Source organism: Simochromis diagramma, unplaced genomic scaffold (assembly GCF_900408965.1).
Source record: "Simochromis diagramma unplaced genomic scaffold, fSimDia1.1 OVJJ01000514.1, whole genome shotgun sequence".
In the NCBI taxonomy this organism is placed as follows: domain Eukaryota; kingdom Metazoa; phylum Chordata; class Actinopteri; order Cichliformes; family Cichlidae; genus Simochromis; species Simochromis diagramma.
The window spans coordinates 253,416-274,946 of NW_024387346.1; the positions used below are offsets into that span (position 1 = coordinate 253,416).

The window sequence follows — 21,531 nt, forward strand, 5'->3', positions numbered from 1 at the left end:
GGACATAAAGACTCAAACCCCAGTGAAAATGTACAAAGTGTGAAAAATTGAGCAGATCATTGCTTTTAACATGTCTTTTCTGGTTCGTACCTGTGCATACTGTGGAACCTGTAGGCATTTATGAGACTTAGACTATAATCCACTTATTCAACAGTAGAATGTTTCTCTGGAAACCAAAGCTTTATGCCTATTGAGTGCTATGATTAAAAATGTTAAACCCCAGCGAACGAACATCTCGGACACGTCGGAAAAGACAATAAAAAAAGTCAACATGTCGAGTGAGTCGTCTCTTTGTACAGATTATCCCTGGATTTTGAAGCTAAGTACAGAGCTGTGTGCTGTTCTGTAAGCCCTGTCACCCTGGGGAGCTCATTACTGGCACTCCAGGCAGGGATTTGAAGCCTGTCAGCCCATACCCTACTGTAATTAATTCTACTCCTTTTGGCTCTTTTTTCTCCTCCATTAATCTGTGTATTTAATTAATGTCTGCTTGCTTTTACGGCACAGAGAGTGAGAGACAGAGAAAGGGATAGAGAAAGGAATGGAAAGAGAAAATGAGATACAAAGTTACAGACCTTTTTTTTTTATATGGAAATCCTCTCAATTATCTGAGTAAAGAAGCAGAGACACTCATTTTTGCTCAGTCAAGATCTGGCGGCTCTTTGCTTATATGCTCTATAATTAGCTGTCTTAACTCAACATAACACTACTATACTACTATATATGACAAGTGATTAGTAACATATGACCTGTGAATTTTGGAGACACAGAAGCTGGTTGTCTAGAAAAGTATTTGTTAGTGCCCAAGGCACATGATGTGCTTTGAAACTAAAACTTCAAGGCACTGCTTTATTTCTGTCTAATATTCTGCATAACATTATATTTTTGACAGCACATTTATGGCATCTGGGTCTAGCAAGGCAGCTGCAATTTCTTTGTCACCAATTCACAGAATTGATCAAACACCTTGGCACAATCACTCTTGCTGTTTCTGGGTTAAGGTCCATAAAGTTTCTCTCAAAGGAGATGCCAGTTTCCAAGAGACTCTTTAAGCCCAATCACACAGGCCTAGAGACTGGTTGGCAACTGCCTCGCTACCACCAGTTGCAAGGCAAAATTAAGTATTGCCTGAACAGATGTAGTGGTTGCTGATGGTTGCTATGAAATTAATTGCTAATTGAGTCATGCACCAATCAGGTGACACTCCCCATATTCACCACGAGTTGCTAGGGGGAAAAACTGCATTCCTCCAACTGGTTTGCAAGTGGTTTTGGAGGTTGTGTGCTGTTGCTGAATGAGATTGGTAACACAAAGATCTAGGCCCGACTGACTGAGACCTTAGCTTTGCCATGCACCATTTTAGCATTAGCCATCTTCTCCCAACTTTTTGCACACATGCTGTCAGGCCTGTCAGTTTTCTTCAAGACAAGAATCTTTCCGTTCTTGGAAGACTGAGCAGTTTATCAAAATGAGCTTAAATTTCAGATGTCAAAGAGACGTAAAACTGCAAAAGGCAGAAAAATCAAAAAACTTTACCTTTACCACCAAAGTAACTTTCCAGGAAGTTATACTTATAAAGTCTGTGCCGTTCCAAAATTCCAGTATTCTCCAGTACATTTATGTTGAGGAATTTTTGAGTTCTATATGCCTCTCCTTTAAAGTCTCTAGTTAAAATCCTCAGTCCAGATAGTCTTTTATTTGGTGGGGACTACACTTAATTACCAAGACGGGCATGGACAGCTGCTGTCACTGCAGACTATGGTCTTTTCACAGATGGCTGCTAAAACTCACTCATCAACTGATGACAAAATTAATTTCATACTGACCCAAGTGGACCCCAGTAAATTTGCAGTTGTGGAAACTATAAAAGCCTCCCTGGTCATTTACACTGGTGATTTGCTCTATGCACGTGATCAAGACCCTCCAGCCCCCTCCTTAAAAAAATGGACAGTATAATGAGAGCAGTTCAACAATGAGAATAGGGACTGGTACAGATCATCAACCCTTTTTATGCTACCTGAGCCACCCTTCTAGTTTCTCTTGGTCTTGCAATGTATAGCCAGAAACTACCCAGAATCTGTCCTGCTCCCTACCACCTTCAACTGCACACTTTCTCAGCCATTGTTTTTTTTTTTTCCACAAACAGAGCACTGATAACACCTGAAACATGACGGCCTGTCTCCCATGCTTCAGATAAGGAGTTTCCTGACTGTGGTGCCCTGTTTGTTGGTGATGGTGGTGGGGGTGAGGGGGTTGTTTGCGCAGCCAGCAGCAAGTCAATTCTCACGAATGTCGTGTACAAATATTTACATTTTATTTAGAGTCTCTTCCGTAAAAGTATGCAGTCACAAAAAAGGTTTTCAACTCAACACTGGCTGTGTCACTAGCACATTATACAGTATGCAGCACTGGGACGAAAGCTAGAGAAGCTTTGATAGACAGTGTCATTACAACAGTGGTCTCAACATTGTACATGGTTATTTGTGTAGAGTTCTACTTATTTTTGGCAAGCTTTATAAAAAACAGAAAGAAAAAAAACAGATTTTGCATAACAAAGATGAGAGAGTTCAGAACTAAGAGGTGTGAGTTTGGTTACTATATGGAGGTACAGGCTCAAGGTAATCGTTAATCAAGACATAAATCCTTGATGGACCAATCCTAACACTCAGTCGGTGTTCTTGATTGTTTAGTTTACTGTGACCCATATTTCAGCCAGTTAGTTTAAGGTCCCCATTACGCAGGACACAGTGAATCATGCCCCATCTCCACTGTCCCCCTTCCATCTCTCTACTTTGTGCTTTTAGGGCTAAACATGCTTCACTTTTCTCCCCATAATTTCGCCAGTGCTCTTCTCCTCAACTTTACTTTATCCTGAAATAAAATTAGCATCTAAACCCCACTTGCAGAACCACACACTTCATCATGATACTACCGTTTAGTAGAACAAAAGCACTCTCCCAAAGCACAATGCAATGCAGTTCATTAAATTTATTCTGTTTTGAGTCATTCTGGAGCAAAGTTACAAAGTTTGCTCTCACAAACCTAGCAGTTATTTAAGGTGAACCAATTATACTATTCCCTTTTTTTTCTTTGAAAGTGGTCGTTACTAACAATGAACACGGCCAAGGTTTCAGATAATGAGGTCAGCATATGTAGAAGGAATCCCTGTGTGTCAAAAGCTCAGGCGTCATGCTACTCTAAATACTCTTTCAGACATTTTATTTTTACTTTTGGTGCTTTTTTAATGTCATATGCTCACATCTCAGGCTATGAGGATAGAAGCTCCACCTATCTGCTGTTCATGCTTTCTTTACGAGGGGCAGCCAATCAGAGGAAAGTTGGCTTAAAGAAGTGAACAGAGAGCAAAAGTAGCTTGTTTCAGACAGAGGAGGAACTGAGGGGCTGCGGAAAGGCCATGTATGAACTCACGAAATGCTACTTGTAATTAAATGAGGTCCACTCTGAAACAGACATTTTCAGATGTGCAAAGAAAAGCAGCAGGAAGCATTTGACCACCTAACGTTAGCAAGCAAGTCACATGCATCCTGTCAAAGTTCCTTTAAAAGAGAGTCTCATAACTTAACAATTCATTTGAAATGCCTCCAGGCACTTATTGGGTGAGATAGAGGCAAAAGACCTGCTGTGGTGATCCATAAGATTTGAGTGGATTATCTAAATTAACATAGATTTCAATGATCTGCAGGGAATAAACACTACATGTAAAGACCCACTTGATTTAAAAAATGATTCTGTCTGATTCTGTCCGAAAATAACGTTTTAAACAGCCCGCCACAGTTTGACTTCTACTACCATCTTGTCTGCTGCACAATTTTTGCAGATTTTAATTCAGGACTCTTTGAGAGACCTTTCTCTCCCACAGGCGGGCACAATGCATTCACACTCCTCACACAAACCGGACTGTGGCGGGTTAAGCATGCTCAAATTGCCTAACGGGAGTGCATTCTAAGTCAAACATGGACTGTGGATATCTATGTCTGACATTCTCAGTTTTGGAAAGGTTGGGACAAGTTGAGTGAACTAGAACAAAGTGAGTATGGCTCAGGTCGAGGCTGATTTATCAATTGATGTTTAGAAGGTCAAGTTTGTTACAATAAATTTAATCAGAAAACAATATAACAGTTTTTAGGAAGCCAAAACTCAAAAGTTGATTTAAAACTGACACAAGGGTTTTAAATTTTGCTGAAACTAAATTATCAGTTTAAATCTAATAAATCCATTGATTCATGTTCTACAAAAACACTGCGCGTTTCAGTGTAAAACTGAATGTACAATCTTCAGTCTCAGATCTTCGAAAATAGAGGACACCAAAATATTTGGATCACTGAAATTTGAAGGACTGCAGTGAGGGAGAAGCTGAAGACAGACCAAAGGTGATGCTTCTTCTTCTTAATGTATAAATAAATAGAACAGATCTGACACGTGAGGATACGAGGATACAATATCTAAAAATGTCTTTTCTTAATAAAAATGTCTGTCTTGGCATTCAATCCACAGATCTTAACCAAATGGTTGCTTAAAAAACTGCTGTGCCATAATAAGAGTACAAAAATACATAACTGTGCAAGACTGAAGCTATTAAAAGAGTCTCTGTGAATACTGCAAGCTCCATAGAGCACTGTATTGTTTGCTGGGGACGTGGGGCCTGTCTGGTGATGTTGCCCTGGGCACGAAGAGCTGAAGGCAACGCTGCAGGAACGACAGCAGTAGTGGCATTCAGAGTGAGCAAACAGCTGATATGCAGCATTTCAAACGTTGCAATTTCAAAAAAAAAAAATTGCTCCTGAAGAGCAAGGTGTGCTGGTGTGGGGCAATGCTTGGGTTCAGATGGCATAGTCATCCTGAGCAGAGGGGCTGAAGGCGGAGCTCCGCAGGACATCCAAGCAGTTGACCAGGATGAGCGTGCCGGTCAGGTGCTTCCAGCGTTTGGTGATGGGGTTCTTCATCTTGTCCAGGCCCATGTGAAGCTCTTGGATCACATCCCTGTAGCTATCGCCAATCTGAGCTGCCCACGTGACCAGGAAGTCGTATGCCGGCTTCCACATGGCCTGCAGACAAGAAGAGAAACAAACGTGTCATGATCTCCTGGGACACTGACATGTCGAAAAACTGTCACCGGCTGACAGAATGATACAGATGCACTCGGTCCACTTGTGATTTTGACAGAAGGGAAAAGTGAAACATTTGTATTTCTCAAGATGTGTCACTGTTCCTTTAAAACACAATAATCAGGTCAGGAATCACCTACACTTTCAGCTGCTTAGGTCAGCTGATTTCATCCTCTGAGAAACATGAATGTCTTAATGTTACAGATTCAAACAGACAAGCAAATAACTGAGTGTTCAGTCCTAAAACATAATAAAGCTGATCAGGCTTGTACAGAATGGATTCGTTGTTGAAGTTGTTGTTGTGTGAAATCTTTTTTTGGGATGTTAGGACACGCGTACCTCGCTGTCCACCACCCCGTTCTTGTCACGGTGTGGTGCCTCGTAAGCATCCATTTGTTGGCGCGAAATCTTGACGAGCCTCTCGGCCATCTCCCTCCAGCGGCCGGCTACCTCCACGGCGGTGGTGAGGAGGACAAAGTCCATCACCAGTCGGGCTACAAGACCCTGACAGTCCATCTTCAACAGGGCCTGCAGAGAAAAGAGAGGGAGAAGATTTCAGATGTGGGTTCTAAATAAATTATTCACCTTTGAGTGATGGAGGTCGATTCAGAATCAATTCCTGATTCTGAAGAATTCTGGTTTGGAATCAGTGTTTAATTTCATTTCATTTCAATTCAATTCATTTTTATTTATATAGTGCCAAATCACAACAACAGTTGCCTTAAGGCGCTTTATATTGTAAGGTAGACCCTACAATAATACACACAACATGAACATACATACAGTGTGTTCACAAAAAGTCTGTTTAAGGTGCAAAGTGACCAGACGCCAGACAGAAGTCACCCTTTACAAAGATACAATTAATAAATAAATGCACATCTACAGGTTTCAGTTTTTTCCACAGCTGGCCTCTCTAACCCACTGCAAATCTCAGCTTTGTGCAATTTTTACGAGCTTCAGGTTGGATGTAGAAGTAAGAACCTTGTGTTGCTTCAGTAGCATATTTATGACATGAGGAATGCAGCAGCTCAACACTGATACACACAGGATCCAATATGAGATCCAGTACACAACAATGACATGTCTGATGTCCAAAGTGTCCCAATATTTTCTTACAAAATTCCCCAGTCTGGTCAAAAATGTCTCTGGTCTTTTACCACGTTCATGATGTAGCTGGGTCTAAATAAACAGTAATTATCTGACTTTCTTCTAACCAAAAATAGGACAACTGAGGACAGAGAGAATAAAAACTAAGAAAGAAAAATGCATGATGCTAAAGTGACTCCTGTTTGTTTGAATTTAACTGGTTTGGACAGGAGCCCGGCCCCTCCCATCAGCCTCTGCAACCTCTCTGTCTCTGTCAATTCTGCCCAGATGACTGGTGATTGTGGGAAAACTAAAGACTGCGGAGACTCGCTGTGTTCCTACGGCGGAGAGGACCTGCAGCACGTCAGAGCAGATTTGCAAATCCAAATGAATCTCATGCAAATAAGTGCATTTCCACTAATGTGTGCTGACTTTATGAGTACACTTGTGAAGACAGTGTATTCTAGAGGCTTATATCCATTTATGGAGAAATTTTCATAAAATGAGTTGCAAAGTGTTTTTTCAGCTTTATTTTGATAGATACAGTGAAGAAGGTTCAGGAAAGCAGGGGAAGACATGTGGTAGAAGGCCACGGGTTGGACTCGAACCCGGGCTGGCTGCTCTCAGCAGTGTGGCATGTGGTCGCCACATGGGGGGGGGTTTACACCTGGAGTGCTAATCTTCAAGCAGTGCAAATTAAGAACTAAGTCTGAACTAAGTCTGAATCCTGCCCTTTATAGAAGCTAGAAGGCCCAACAGCACTGATATTAACTTTAGGCCCAACAGTTTGATGGTGCCGTGCTGGTTCCAGGTTTGTGCCAACAACACTGATCTCTTTTTGATAGAAATGCATGGAAATGCATTTAGACACTAAGGGTTTTCGGGAAGAGCCGGGCTGCTCTCTGAGAGGAAGCAGGAACCATGCTCTCCTGAGTTTTAAATGCACTTTAGAACAGCACACAGCAACACTACATATGAGCGGGCGTAGGGAGGTTTGAGGTCTTCACTCACCCTGGTTCTGTTAGCCGTCAGGGCTGGGGGGCTGGGAGGAGGTGCTGGCCGTCAGACTGGGGTCTGGGATGCGGGGCCTCCCTGCTACTGCAGATAAGGAGGTGGTCCGCTTGCCTCCACCCCAGAGAGAAGGGTTACATCTCCTGGGTCTAGGTGCGGCTTGCCCCTCTGAGGGCAGGGGTACCTGGACCTGGGATATAGAGTATGTTTGGGGAGTGCGACTGTCTGTGCAGTGTCTATTTGTGTCTGTCTACACGTTGGGTGAGTGCCGAGTATTTGGTTGTGCATATGGGGTGGGAATGCACGTCTGTGTCCGCGTGTGCCTGTTCGTCTGTGTCTATATGTCAGGTTGGGTTTTAGACTCAACCTCTCTGGGTACATCTCAGGCCCTCTAAAGTACGGAGGCCTATCTCCCCTCACCACACTCCCTGCCGGTGGCTGATGCCCTCAGACGTTGGTGTGTTGGTGGTCCTTGTCGTCTGGGGCTGGGCGCTCACTCCTGGTGGCTGACTGGCGGGGCCGGGCGCCTGTGGCCCGGCTGGGCCCCTTCCAGGGGGTGGGATGCCCTCAGGCCTCTGGCCTCTGGGCCTGAAGCTCGGTCCTCTCTGGCACAGCTGGCTGCCGGCAGAGCCCGCCGGCACACCACTGCAACCCCCTCTGGCCTCTGCTCCGTAGCTGCGGGGTGACCTCTCCTTTGGGGCTCTACTCAGCTCTTCCCAGGAGGGTGGCACGGTTCCCCCCCCTTTGGTGGTCCTCCTCGGGTCCTTGTACTCTGGGGCCTCTGGATATCTGGGGCCTGGATCTCCTCCATACCTGCTTCATACCCTGGTGGACGGAGCTATGGCTCCCCACACTCCCTAGCAGATCGTTACATGGAGAAACCTTTGGAATACAAGCGTGCTGATCCACACAGGTATGCACACAGGTGTACACACGGGTGTTCACAGACACGGACTACACCTTTCTTGGCTGCTGCCTCAAAGCACATTGTGCGCTGTCTATCTTGCGTGCTGCACAATATCGTTTATTATTTAGTATCTACTGTTATCTACTGCTAGCTAGTTTATTGTGATGGTGCTGTTTTTTTTTATTATGTTGCTCTTTGTTGTTTGCTTTCTCTTCTGTTTTTTTTCTCCATACAGGTGATCCAGGTGTTTTGTTTGTTTGTTTGTTTTTTTTCCTTTCTTCCCCCCCTTCTCACCGTCTCTTCTCCCCTTTGGTTTTCTCTCTCTCCCTCTCTTTCTTTCATTCTTTCTCCCTGTCCTATCCCCCAGTCATGTCTGTCCCGTTTGTAGCAACTGAAAATAAAATAAATTCATAATTATAATAAAGGTCAATCAAATGGACCAATATGGCAAGGCCATGATGATCCACTTGGTAAAATAAATCCGCTTGGCATCTTTCTTGGCCTTAAGACAACAATTCTGATGGCTAAAGATCCAAACGGGACACGAAAAAAAAAAAAGAAAAAAGAAATGCATGGAAACTGTTTCAGACTATATCACCAAATGAGGAACTAAAAATTTCTATTCCGAGTGTCCTCACAAAGACAGAAGTGCCAGCACACACTCGGATGCAGCCTTTGACTTGCAGGCTCAACAGAGCGTAGGTGAGTTTAAAGCTCCACTTTGGACCTCAGCTGGATGTGCAGGAATGTGTGGAACGACAGGATATTGGGGGGGGAGGACGGGAGACTGGGGGAGGGGGTAAGGAATGCAGATGCCATGCTCCAGCAGCCTCTCTCGCTCTGAGAGAAGACCAGAGGATGAGATAGCGGCAGCTGGGGGCCAATCAGACGGCGTTTTGCTGGAATGCTGGAATGCTGATCTGTCGCCACATTACATCAAAGACAGAGAAGCAAACTGAGTCGATCAGACACTTCTGGACAAAATCTGCAGCTAAAGTTTGATTTGGACTTTGAGTGACAGACAGAATCACACAATGTTTGTTTGGTATTTTTCTGGATATCTTTGTGAATGTTAAGGGGAAGAGGATTTTAGCAATACAAGCACCTGTTTCCTTGCTAGATAACAACAGGAAATTCCTGCCAAAATAAAGGAGAACACTTCCTGTCTCAACACAACACAAGTCTCTAACAATATTAGAATTTGTTTACTGCAGCAGAAAGTGTTGGACTGACAAAGTCCAGCAAACATTAGGAAAATAAACACATTTATTGTATTTCGTAGGTTCAGAGTTTTGGATTTTATTAACAAGGCGAGTTTAACTGAGATGTTATTATTTTGCTCTATACTGGTATTTTAATGTTTAACTTTTTAACGTATTTCCAATAAAAGAGAATAAGCATTCCCACTCTGGACAAGGAACTTTATGAAAGCACACAAGAACAGAAAATAAACACATGACACAATAAATATAAAAAGAAGTGAGTGGTCACTAAAAAGATAAAAATGCAACAGCACAAAAACCAAGAACAATGAGCTAACACACCACCCTGTGTCCTGCCGCAGAGCACACAGCCATGCGGTGACCAGGGACCGAGGAATTCCAATGAAGGCTCATGAGTTAGACGAATCTCAGCTTTGAGGTTGCAAGCTTGAAGCAACTACCAGTACAACAGGGTCACCAACAGCCACTTTATTACCAAATATAAGCTACACAGTAATGGCTAATAAGAAAATGACTTTACTTGTGGAGAAAGGGTTAAAGGGGCGCTCACACAGGAGGACTTGACGCAGTGACGTGGTGACCACACACCATACAAGTCAGCGACATTTAAGCCCCTTTTCAATTAGAACCTACTCAGATCAACTCGCCACGGTTTTCAGGGTTTTTCATTAGGTCACAGTACCTGGGACGAGGTCGTTTTTGGTACCTGCTCGGCTAGGGTTCCAAGCAATCCAAACAGGTACTAAATTCTGACGTCGTCAGACTGCATGGCACTGATTGGCTGGTCAGTAGTGTCACTCGATGAGTCATGAGAGCGTCTCGTTCACGAAAATCAAAACTGCTAATTTTGAAACTCGACAAGGAAAATGGCTACAAAAAACAACGCTGTGGTCCCTGAGTCTGACGAAAAGCAACAGACTGAGCAGCAGGTATATATTCGCTTCGATATCCACCTTTGTTGTAGCGTTCATCTTGCACATTTATTGTGTCGTGGGACGCACAGACAAGCATGCAAACAAGGTACTCCCGGGTTGTAATGGAAAACCAGTCGATCCGAGTCGAGTAGGTACTAATGGAAAAGAGGCTTTAGCAACTTCAGGGAATGAAATAACTGCTGTCAGCGCAAAGTGGGCGGCTCCAGAATTAATGTTTTCATAGCTTGAAGTCAAGTAATTGAAGCAACTACCAACAAGAGTAAAGGATAGTCCTGATTGACATATGAAAGGTTGGTATATAGATTAGGGGGTTACCTAGGCTGCTTATGTCTGGATTGTCCCCTAGCAACCACATATCAGCTACAAAGCAATGCTGAGTGAGCTAATCACTTGCTGTTCCACAGGGGCATCTGAACTGAATGTGAATGACTGAAGCAGCCTACCTGCTGGTGCTACCTTCCCTAACATTGGCGACCCAGTATGTGTTAGGGTTGGAGGTAGGGTTTCTTTAACAACCACCCCTTTTAAAAGTCCGAAATTTCATTGAAAATGCAACATCTTCTAGTTTCTGAAAATGTGCGTATTTAGCATGTTGCTAAAACAAAACCCAATAAAACCCTTAATCTAACACTAGACAGGTTACTGGCCACCTGGTAGACCTTATCACACTTTTCTAGAGTAGTAGCACAGTGGTATAATAACTGTCGGCTGTAGCAATGGTCCTTATAATGATCACCCGGTCCATTACAGGCATTATCATGCCTATAATGGACTGAGAGGTCAGTAATCCTTCAGTCTGTTAGGATTTTCTGCTTTACATTTTAAACATTAAGTGTTATTTTAAGAATTTTGCTGCTTCAAAGTTTTATGTTGGTAAGCCAAAAACCAGCATTTTAAGTAAACATGCTACAAACCCTATCTTACATGTGATCTGTAATGCTGGAGCAGCTCCAGACACAGTACAGGTTCTATGAATGTTTTTTCCCTGCAGTAATGAGGTCTATTTCACTGTTTGAGTTTAAAGAAGACGTTCTGTGGATCCGCACTTTGGTCTCTTTTTGGAGCGTCTTGGTGGTTGGAAATATTCTCCTTGCTGTAAATTTTTGATGGCGTGTTGTAAAGTATTTATCACAGAGCGTGGCTCCCTCACGAGTCCACGAGTCTGATTCTAAACTAATAATTGCACTGCAGAAGGCCGAGCTGGGCACACTGTCATTATTGCCATTTAAAAAGCTTCTATGCAGTGGGATAATACTCTGCCTCTATAGAGGAATCAACTACTGTGCTGCGTTTTTCCAAAATGTCAGCTGCTTTATGTGTTATAGGACTCTCTGAATGTTTGTGTGTGTGTTTGTTAAATGCCACCGAGTTTGTTTCACTAGCTCAGCAATCAGTGCTCTGAAGCCCTGCAGCTCTCCCTGCTGCATAAATCATCTGCTTGTCAAAATGAGAAGAAAATTCCTCCAGACATATTTTCAGAGATAACGGCGGTGTGGAAACGAACGAAGCGGGTGGTTTCGGTGTCTGTTGTTACACACCAAAACACACACACAAACACACAGAGAGAGAGGGTGCCTTTAGACCTGTAGAAAACAACCAAACTAAAGCAAAGACAATTTTGATAAATGATTTGTTTCTTCCATTGTCCTGTTGCAGTTCTTTTCCCCTCACCTAGAAAACTGACAGTCAATCTCTCCACTTCAATCTCCTCTTTATTATTTTTCTATCCCATCTTCATTTTCCATCTGACTTCCTCCACCTCACCCATTTGCAGCCTCTGTGCTCTATCTTTGGCACACTTCTTTCTTTCTTGTCTGTTCTTTCTCATCTCTTTACCACTTTGCGAGCAGTGGCATCAGCCTCAAAAACTAAAACATTGGAGAGATTGGAGAGCCCAGCTGCTGGTTTTTACCCTGCATCTGAACTCTCCTAATTCTTAAGTAACTCCCCCCAAAAAGGCAGAATCTCCTGAGAGTAAGCGAGCTGTTGTTCAGACAGTTATTCCAGAAGCAGCAACTCACCACACCCAACCACTGAAGGAGGGGGAGGAAGAGGAAGTGGAGGGAGGAAAAAAAAGAGGAAGGAGGCCAGGGATGGGGGAAAAAAAACCTAGATTGATCTGTGTACAAAAATGGCATAGCAGAGCGCAAATTGCATATAATGGGCCTCGCCATTTTTCAGAGCCTTCCTCCAGAAATAGGATGTTATTATTATTCCCAAGCTCGATTTGCTCCACTGATCTCACTGCAAGTAATTCAGTGGGGTCAGATGTTCAGCTGCAGAGCTGAGTGAGAGCTTTGAAATGAAAATCCCCTTTTAGCTCTGAGATACAACAGAGGTCCCCCGCCCCCCATGTGGTCCCACGCCTCAAGATCTTGTGGAATCTCTACACCGGCATCTGACTGAAAGGAAGAACAGGACGTGAGGTTTCTTTGGTGCTGAACAGAAGATATTCAGCTGAAAGAGCAAAGCTCAGTCTTTTTTTAAGGGTGACAGAAGGAAATGTGTTTATTACATACTAAACTTAGTGAGCCAATACAAAATTCTCTTTGTATTTGATGCTTTATGTTGAAACAATGGAAATTTTTCTTTTGATTTTCCTGTTGTTGGGTCAGAATTAGAGCTTAAACGATTAATCCTATGACCTCTAAGTGACCGTAACCCTCATGGTCTTCCAAAGTCTGGAAATCAGGGGGCAAGCAAAGTAATCATTCAAACTGACATGCATCATAATTTATTTATTTTACAAAAGTCCTTGTTGCTTTACATAGAGTTTCAGAGATCAGGTTGATCAGTGATTACTTGCACAGCAGACGGTTCATCTAGTCCAGGGGTCCCCAACTCCAGGCCTTGAGGGCAGGTGTCCTGCAGTTATTAGATGTGTCTGTGATCCAACACAGCTGATTCAAATGGCTACGTTACCTCCTCAACATGTCTTGCAGTTCTCCAGAGGCCTAGTAATGAACTAATCATTTGATTCAGGTGTGTAGACCCAGGGTGAGATCTAAAACCTGCAGGACACCGGCCCTCGAGGCCTGGAGTTGGGGACCCCTGATCTAGTCCTTTGACTTTTTGGGGACTTACCTAAGCTGTACTTGGCCTTTTACCAAGAGTCAGGTGGGATAGGCTTCATCCCCACTGGACTAGTTAACAATAGAGACTGATGGATGTTTAGAATATTAATATTATGAGTGACATGAAATCATAAAGGACTGATTGTGGTGGGAATTCAGTATTTTTGTGTACTGTGTGAAAGGAATGAAAGCTAGAAGATGTGTGTGGCATCAAAGACCTTTCGCATACCATAAATTGTTTTGAGCAGCCACCTATCCCACATGCTCTCATAAGCCATGAAATTCAGAATCAGAATACTTAAATTTTCGACTTTTTGATCATTTCTCACACCACAGGACGTTGGTTTCTGTTACTCTATGTCAAACAGTAATAGAAACCAGTGTCATGTTTTTGTTATTGAAACTATGATATATCTCTTGACAATGTTGCTGTGAATGGATGTAGAAAAAAAAGACCTGAAAAAATCTCTAGATTACCGATAATATCACCATATTGTGATACTTGAATTTTTTCAATATTTGAATTTTTTACTTGAATTCAAAACTTATTTGGTTGTACAGCTTTAATATGTTTTTCAGCCATTATAATTTTACAGTATTAAGAATAACATTTTGCATGGCTTCATTAAATATACTGAAGCCTCTTCACTATAACTGATTCTGAATAGTTTTGTACTCTTTCCATTTTTAGATTTGCCTGAGTTTGTATGGAAGTACCCTACTGAGGCATTTATCTTGACCAGACTGATATGGTCCAGAGACCTCAATTACTTTGAGCAGGCACATAGCAACCCTGAATCCTAATATCAGAAATGCATTTGAAAGTCCTGCATATCCACTGACAAGAAAAGCAAACTAACATTAATGTTACTGAGGAAGCCAGCACTGACCTGCCACCATCGAGATGGAACCACAGAGATGGAAACACAAAAGCCTAATTAGACTTAAATGATGCTCAGAGGATATCTGGAGAAACCTCAAAAAAATGTTACACATCATACTGGGAATACCTCACAAAGTAACAAGGAGATTCTTTTTTTCACTCTTTCAATGAAAATGAACAAGCTGCCATAGAAAAGCTACAGCACACTCACATCAGTGTCCACACTGAAAAGGTCTGTGGAGTTAGTCTTTTCAGTCATTTAAAGACCCATTTTAAGAGCACCACAGGAGGTCCATCACACTCCACTACTTTCTTCAAAGTGATCACTGATGATAACGGCATGTAACACTGTTACATTTACTGTTGCATTACTAGAGATGGCACGATACCACTTTTTTATGTCCGATACCGATACCGATATCATAAATTTGGATATCTGCCGATACCGATATGAATCCGATATAGTGTTTTTTAATCAACAAAACTGTTTTTTAAATATCTTGCTGCATTTTGTATAAGTTCATACTCAAGTTTAAAACAACAACTACACTAAAGTTATTCTGTTATACCTGTATGCAAAAAAAAATATTTCATAGTTCAGCAATACTGATCAATCTAATAAACTTAAACCTACACCATCCTCCCTATTCTGGTATTTTAAAGAGTACTTAGCATAAATATTAAGCAACCTAACTAATAGGGTTCCAACTCCCAGCAACAACAAAAATAAATAAATAAAAAATAGGGAACCACCCCTCACGCTCCACCTCATGATGCTTAATCGACGTAATCAACCTTAATTTGATGCAGTGTGAAAAAAAATGCACAGAAATCAATTATTTTTCAAGAAATATTAAATAGATTCAACATCTTTCTTCAACAAAATTGCAGACTGCACAGATGGTACCTTCCCAAAGGAAAAAGTACTATAGCTTACTAGGGTATATATTAGGGGTGCAACGATATTCGTATCGATATTGAACCGTTCGATACAGTGCTTTCGGTTCGGTACGCATATGTATCGAACAATACAACATTTGTAATTTATTTTATCAATTTTCCTTCTGACGATGCTGTCTGTGTTGAGCGCTCAGTGAATCTGTGTTCGACTACTCCGCCTCGGCTGCACTGTCGAGCGCAGATCCACTGAGCGCTCAACACAGACAGCATAGTCAGAAGGAAGAGCGCAGGGCACCTCCCCCACCCTCATTCAGATCTGGCGTTTGGAATTATTTTGGTTTTCATGTGACGTATGACCCTGAAGGTAAGCGAGTCATGGACTAAAGTAAAACAGTATGTTGGATGTGCCATGCAATGCTCAATTACATTGGTGTGAACTAGTGTGTTAGCGCAGTTAGCTCGTTAAAGTGTTTGCCGTCTAGCCCAGCCCCATGCACGGAGCGATCGGCGGTAGCTCGTTAACGGAGATTTGCCGTGTTGTGGCGTTAAGGTCATTTCAACGAGATTAACCTGAAAGCACTAGTGGGAACACAACGAATATGACTGCACATTTACACCGACATCATCCTAGTGCAAAGACAAAAACAACAAGCATGCTACTAACTTTAGCCGAGTCATTTAGACAGCTGTTAGCACATGATTCTCCTTATGCTGCTGAGAATATAGCCCAGAAGTAGCGGATAGTATAGCTTTTATTTTGGAAAGAGACATTTCTCTGTAATAAACTCTCTTTTCCAAAGATGAGTGATTCCTCAATCAGATACAGGGCTTGCAATATCGCTAGCCCGACGTCCCGGAGCTAGCGATTTTTTCAGTCGGGCTACCAAAATCTATCTCTTCCCTGCCCGTCGGGCTATTGTAGGAAAAATATATGTCAATGCTTTTGCATTCTTTCAGAAATGTAGCTGGGTAATTATGTCATTGGCATCGGTGAGCCACTGTCAATATGTGACATATTGAAGTCGCGTTTGAATTTGCGCTTGTTTTTTTGCTTTCACTTTGCAATCGTGCGAACTGTGTGTAGAGAGCGACAGCACTGATCTGTGAGTGATGATAATTTGTGCACCAATTCCTCTGACATCGTCTTATTAATCGTTAGCTTACTATGCAAACATGACAAGTGAAATCTCCCGCAGCAAGCTTAAACATGTGAGAGGTTGATCGCGCAGAGAATCGCTGAGCTTATGTGAGTGAGCGTGTAAAAGCATTTCAGTTCTGCTGAGCCAAATAAGACAGGTCAGGGTGAAGAAGTGACAGCCAAAGAAAAGCTTACCACAAAACGGAGAAGTTATGACAAATCAGACTATAAGGCAAAAAGAAAGTGCAGCTTTATGGTTTCATGGACAAAAGAATTTCTGTGGCTGCAATATGATGAGCTAAATAACCAGGGCTGCACATAAGTGGTCCGCAGGTGTGCATTCGCTGTCAAAATAAAAAACACGCACAAGGGTTAGGGTTAAATTTAAAAACTGTACTTTTGAGTTAAAATATATATTTATAATTTTAATAAATGACAAGTTAAAAATGCATGAACATTTTTTTGTATCGAAAAAATATCGAACCGTGACACCAAAGTATCGAACCGAACCGAACCGTGAATTTTGTGTATCGTTGCACCCCTAGTATATATGTATATATATATATATATATATATATATATATATTAGACTTAATAGTTACTATATACAGTAATGGACTTCTATTCATTTTGCATCAAATTAAAACTTTGGGTGTCAGATAATTATTTATTAAAAGCTAGACATTTTAAATGAGAATAAGAAAGAAAAGTATGTCTTTGTGCCCCCTTTCCCCTGTTCATGCCCTATCGGCCCCCCTGGCTAAACTTTGCTAGATCCGCCCCTGCACAGTTACCAGCGTCAGCTACGTAGAAAAAGATCCTCGAGTAGAAAGTAATATTAAATACATTCTAACAACAGCTGATCAAGCTTAAACGTGCTGCTGTTGTTCAGCCGCTGGTTTCCTCTTTCTGGTGCAAAGAAAAGCCGATCAGCTGATCGTTAAGCAGTTTCACGATTGAAGTAGCAGTAAGAAGAGGCAGTCGTTTGTTAAGCTTAACGCAGGAATGCTTTACAAACATTCAGAGATGGACTTACACACTTGCTTTACTTCTCTCGGGATAACTTTGTTGGAGATGAAATGCCGGGTTGCTAGCGAAGCTCCAAATGCTATCCAGACCACCGACAGGTCCCGCATGCCACAGCCGCTCTATCACGTGATGCATACTGCTCCGACGTGCTAACGTTCTGAGGTGAGTTACGGCGTGTTGCAAGTTTTGTGAGGTGCTTTCGTGATATTTAATGGATCGGATTACATTTTTTATTTTTCTCCGATATCCGATCCAGTAATTTAGGTCAGTATCGGACCGATACCGATACGTAATATCGGATCGGTCCATCAACAGAAGGTACTTTCAGCTGATCCCCTATTTCCCAAGAGGCCACCACAGTGGATGTATCCACATGTTGACTTGCCACATGTTTTTGCTCTTCCTCACATTTTACTCAGGCTTGGGAGAGGCACTAGGACTTACAGCAATGTGAGACCCAGTTAGGCTGGGTTTGTTTGTACCCCTCGGAATCGAGCCAGGGGTCTTTCAGACGTAAGGTTAATGTGTTTAAGTAGACTTAGGTGTCTATACATTTCCCTTTAACCATCCAATCCTTGTCATAACATAAAATGACTGCATTTGCAAAATAATTTTAATAGTTGTAATAATACATGTTTTGTCATTGTCATTTATATTTCTAACACAAATGCTGGCAAATTATCATAAAAATTGGATTTAATCAGTTTCCACCTCTGTGTGGAAGAGAAAGACAGAAAGGTTATGACACCGACTTGTCAGAAAAACATTAAATATTTACAAGTTTATTCCCTCAGATTTTTATGATTTAGCTGCAGAGAGATTTTCCTAACATTTCTACTGCTTTAGCCATTTTCCATTAAAATGCACACTATTACTGCAAAGGCAAATCAATGTTGGCAAACGAGTGGTGTCTGAGTAAGCATCTAGCAGGCAGGTTTACAGTTTAGTGTAAAAACCTGAACGTGCCCAAACATCATGTTGAGGTTACAACAGGCCATGAGCAGATAAGGGGAGAGGAATGGAGTGAGTTAAAAAAAAACTTAAGGGGGAGTGCAGGACCGAGAGAGCCTGTTAAAACTTGTCCAGAATTTCTCAATCACACAGCACTCAGTTTAGGGCAACATAGTGTTGAAATCATGTAATTTTCTTATAACATCAATAAATATTGTTCAATTTTTTGCTATGGGTGGGTCTCTACTAACCCCTGAGGGAGATGTCTCGCTCTTTGATATAAGTGTACTGTTATCAGGAAACCTTAATGTGTCTGAAGTATGTGAATCCCTTGCAACGCCCTAGAAAAGTAGAATTGCAACTTTAAAAAATAAAAATGATTTAGGTTATATGTTAAAATTCAACTTTTCTGCTCTTTTTCTTAGGCTCACAGCAGTAGTATCTCCCAAAACATTAAATCTGAATGCTTGCATGGCATCTACAGCATTTTATTGAACATTAAGAGGTGCTGCTTGATAATAGCTTTGTACAATTTGAAACAAAGCATGAAAAATTAATAGAAACAACTACAGTTTAAGACAAGACTGAAACTCTCAAGCTGCTGAAATTCCTTTTTAATCTATTTTCTTGGTGAACAGAATGCAACCAAATGACACTGAATGAATTTGGTGTCCAGCCCGACACTATGAAAGCATCTGCTGAGGTTTTCCTGCTGCTGTGGGTGAAGCACAGGAAAACACCAGCAGAATCAACACTGAGCTGAAAATGAAACCACGTCACATCATTTTCTCTCTTTGCTTTTCCATAACAGTTTCACAGGGAGGGTCTCACATGCACCGACATGCACACACAGATTAGCTACCAAAACATATAATAAAAAAATCTCAGATTACAACACACACACAGAGGGAGAGTGACTTCATTCTCTGCTCCTGTATATATTTTCATAGGAAAGAACTATCTGCTGCTACATTATATCAGGCTTCTAATTCTCACTTATAGAACCTTTAACAGAAACTTGATTATACTTGGACCTAATTGCAGATTTCATGAAAAAAAATCAGAGAAGTTAGAAATCTGTGATTTTACACTGTGTCAGACATTTTTCATTCTACATCTCAATTTTTTCCCCCGACATATCTTTGTCACAAAACCCTTAGTGTCACGCTCTCTTGCTCTGGAGAGTGTTCTCGTGTGTGTGCAGGTTGCCGCCCTGGTGCATGGAAGTTAATAAGATTGTGAAGCAGCTGGATGCACACACCTCATGCCCATTCTTTATCACACTTCTGTGATTTAAAGGCAGGCTTCTCCCATCCACCTTCCCCAGCAAGTTCAGCTTCAGTAGCTGTAACGTTAGACTCTTCTTTTCATGCTTTGGTTTTTTCACAAATACATACCCGCTGTTTTCATCTTTAGGAAACTCTTAGTGTGTGCTTCATACCCATGTGGCCCCCAAGAAGAATTCACAACTGACTTCCAAGCTAAACTGGAATTGGACTTTGATTATCAACCTACCTGACTGCTTATCAGTTATTTACCCTGCTTTCCTGCAGCAGAACAACAGCAGAACTCTGGCTCCTCTAGCTATGCTCACCACACCAACTCTCTCCTTTCTCTGGTCTCCAGAAGCTGATACAGACTTCCAAACCTGTCTATTCCCCCAGGTTTTTAGATTATTGATGTAGATGCCTCCCTTACTCAATCAATCTCCCAGAACATTGGCTCAGATGGTAAGCTACATCCTGTCTATCTTCATCTGAAAAGAACGACGATGTTGCCATTAAGCTAGCCCCAGAGGGAGTGGAAACATTGGTTCCTTCTTATTGGCAAAGCACACCTGATCCAGGTAACCAGCAGCAGGTAGGGCAGGGATATCTCAAAAACAAGCAGGATGCTGGCCTTCGAGGACTGGAGCTTGACACCCCATGACAAGGACTCGACAAGGAGGTCGAGTCCTTGTCATGCTGGGTAGGGACTGTTTGTGGGTGTTCTAAATTTCCTTTTACCTATTGCTTGAAATCCAGGGATATAATACCAGACACAGATTCCCAAAGAATGTCCCGATGCTCCTCCCATAAATATGGGTGAACTAACATGGAGAGACTGACATGAAGCCACAGTCAACCAAGACCAGACAACATGATCCAGACATAGGAGGAGGCCCTCCCAACTGCCTTTATGTTCCCTCCTCCATACACTCTCAAGTAATCCAATGGGCTCAATGCTGTGAGATTTGCATGCCATCCTCGAGTGAGTTGAACCAGAAACTTTATTAAACAAACATTCTGATGGTCTGCTCTGGAAAGGGAGGTTTATTCTTATGTGTCAGCCTGCTCGGTCTATGCCTTAAATAAATCTTTCCTACAACCCCCATCAGATCTATTATAACCTCTGGACCCTACTAGAGCAGGGCAATGTGACCAAAAATATTTATTATGATATACATTTGAAAATTTGCGATAACGATATAACTGACGATATAATTGACACTAGACAAAATACTTTACAACTCCACAATTTTATCAGTGCAAAAAAAAACATCACTGTATTTTCACTTAAACAAGCAGCTGTTTTTTACGTGCATTAAAGTTATATAAAAAATTTAACAGTGCAAATGCAAATTCCTTGCTGACAGTTTAACCAAAAGGCATTTCCAGTGGAAATTAGCCGACATATCCTCAGCATAACCACGTATAATATCCACAAAACTTAAAAATACGGTAATATTATGTTGAAGCACAGTACGTATCACTCCGCGAGGCTCCTGCCTACGATAGACTTTCGAGCACCGTGTACCACATAAAATAGTTTCGAGGTCAGTAAACACAACCAGAATTCATACATAAGGCACACGGGATTATAAGGGGCACTGTCTATTTTCAGAAAAATCTAAATATTGATTTTAAGTGTGCTGTATTTTCCAAAAAACACGGTAATAACCACGGCCCGCTAGCATGCTCTACCAAAAATAGTGCTTTGTTCTGTATCTGACGGACGAAAGCTAAACCAGTTCCACACCACTGAAGTTGCAGCATTTTTACAAACCAATTCTGGTTTATCTTTTTCATTCAATGATCCACTTTCACCCTTCTCATTCTCCGTCGCCGCCATGCTTTTCCGCCATTTGCGCATGAAAACAAAGGCGCTGCGCATGCACGTTTTACCCATATTCTATCGCAATATTTCATTTTCTTATCATTGCCCAACATTATACCAGTATTACCGTGAACGGTATGATATGGCCCAGCCCTACTCCCTACCAACAGAC

At 41.9% G+C, this 21,531-nt stretch overlaps 1 protein-coding gene across 1 annotated transcript in view; it reads right to left on the minus strand.

Annotated features, from left to right (window-relative positions):
- Positions 1-2,292: 2,292 nt before the first annotated feature.
- Positions 2,293-21,531, minus strand: part of LOC120718296 (SH3 domain-binding protein 4) — a 50,974-nt gene continuing 31,735 nt past the window's right edge. The window contains exons 4-5 of the mRNA XM_040006771.1: positions 5,466-5,654; positions 2,293-5,066 (exon numbers count right to left, since the gene is read on the minus strand). Of these exons, the coding sequence (XP_039862705.1) occupies positions 4,842-5,066; positions 5,466-5,654 (414 nt within the window). The 3' untranslated portion in view covers positions 2,293-4,841. The remainder of the gene's footprint in view (positions 5,067-5,465; positions 5,655-21,531) is intronic.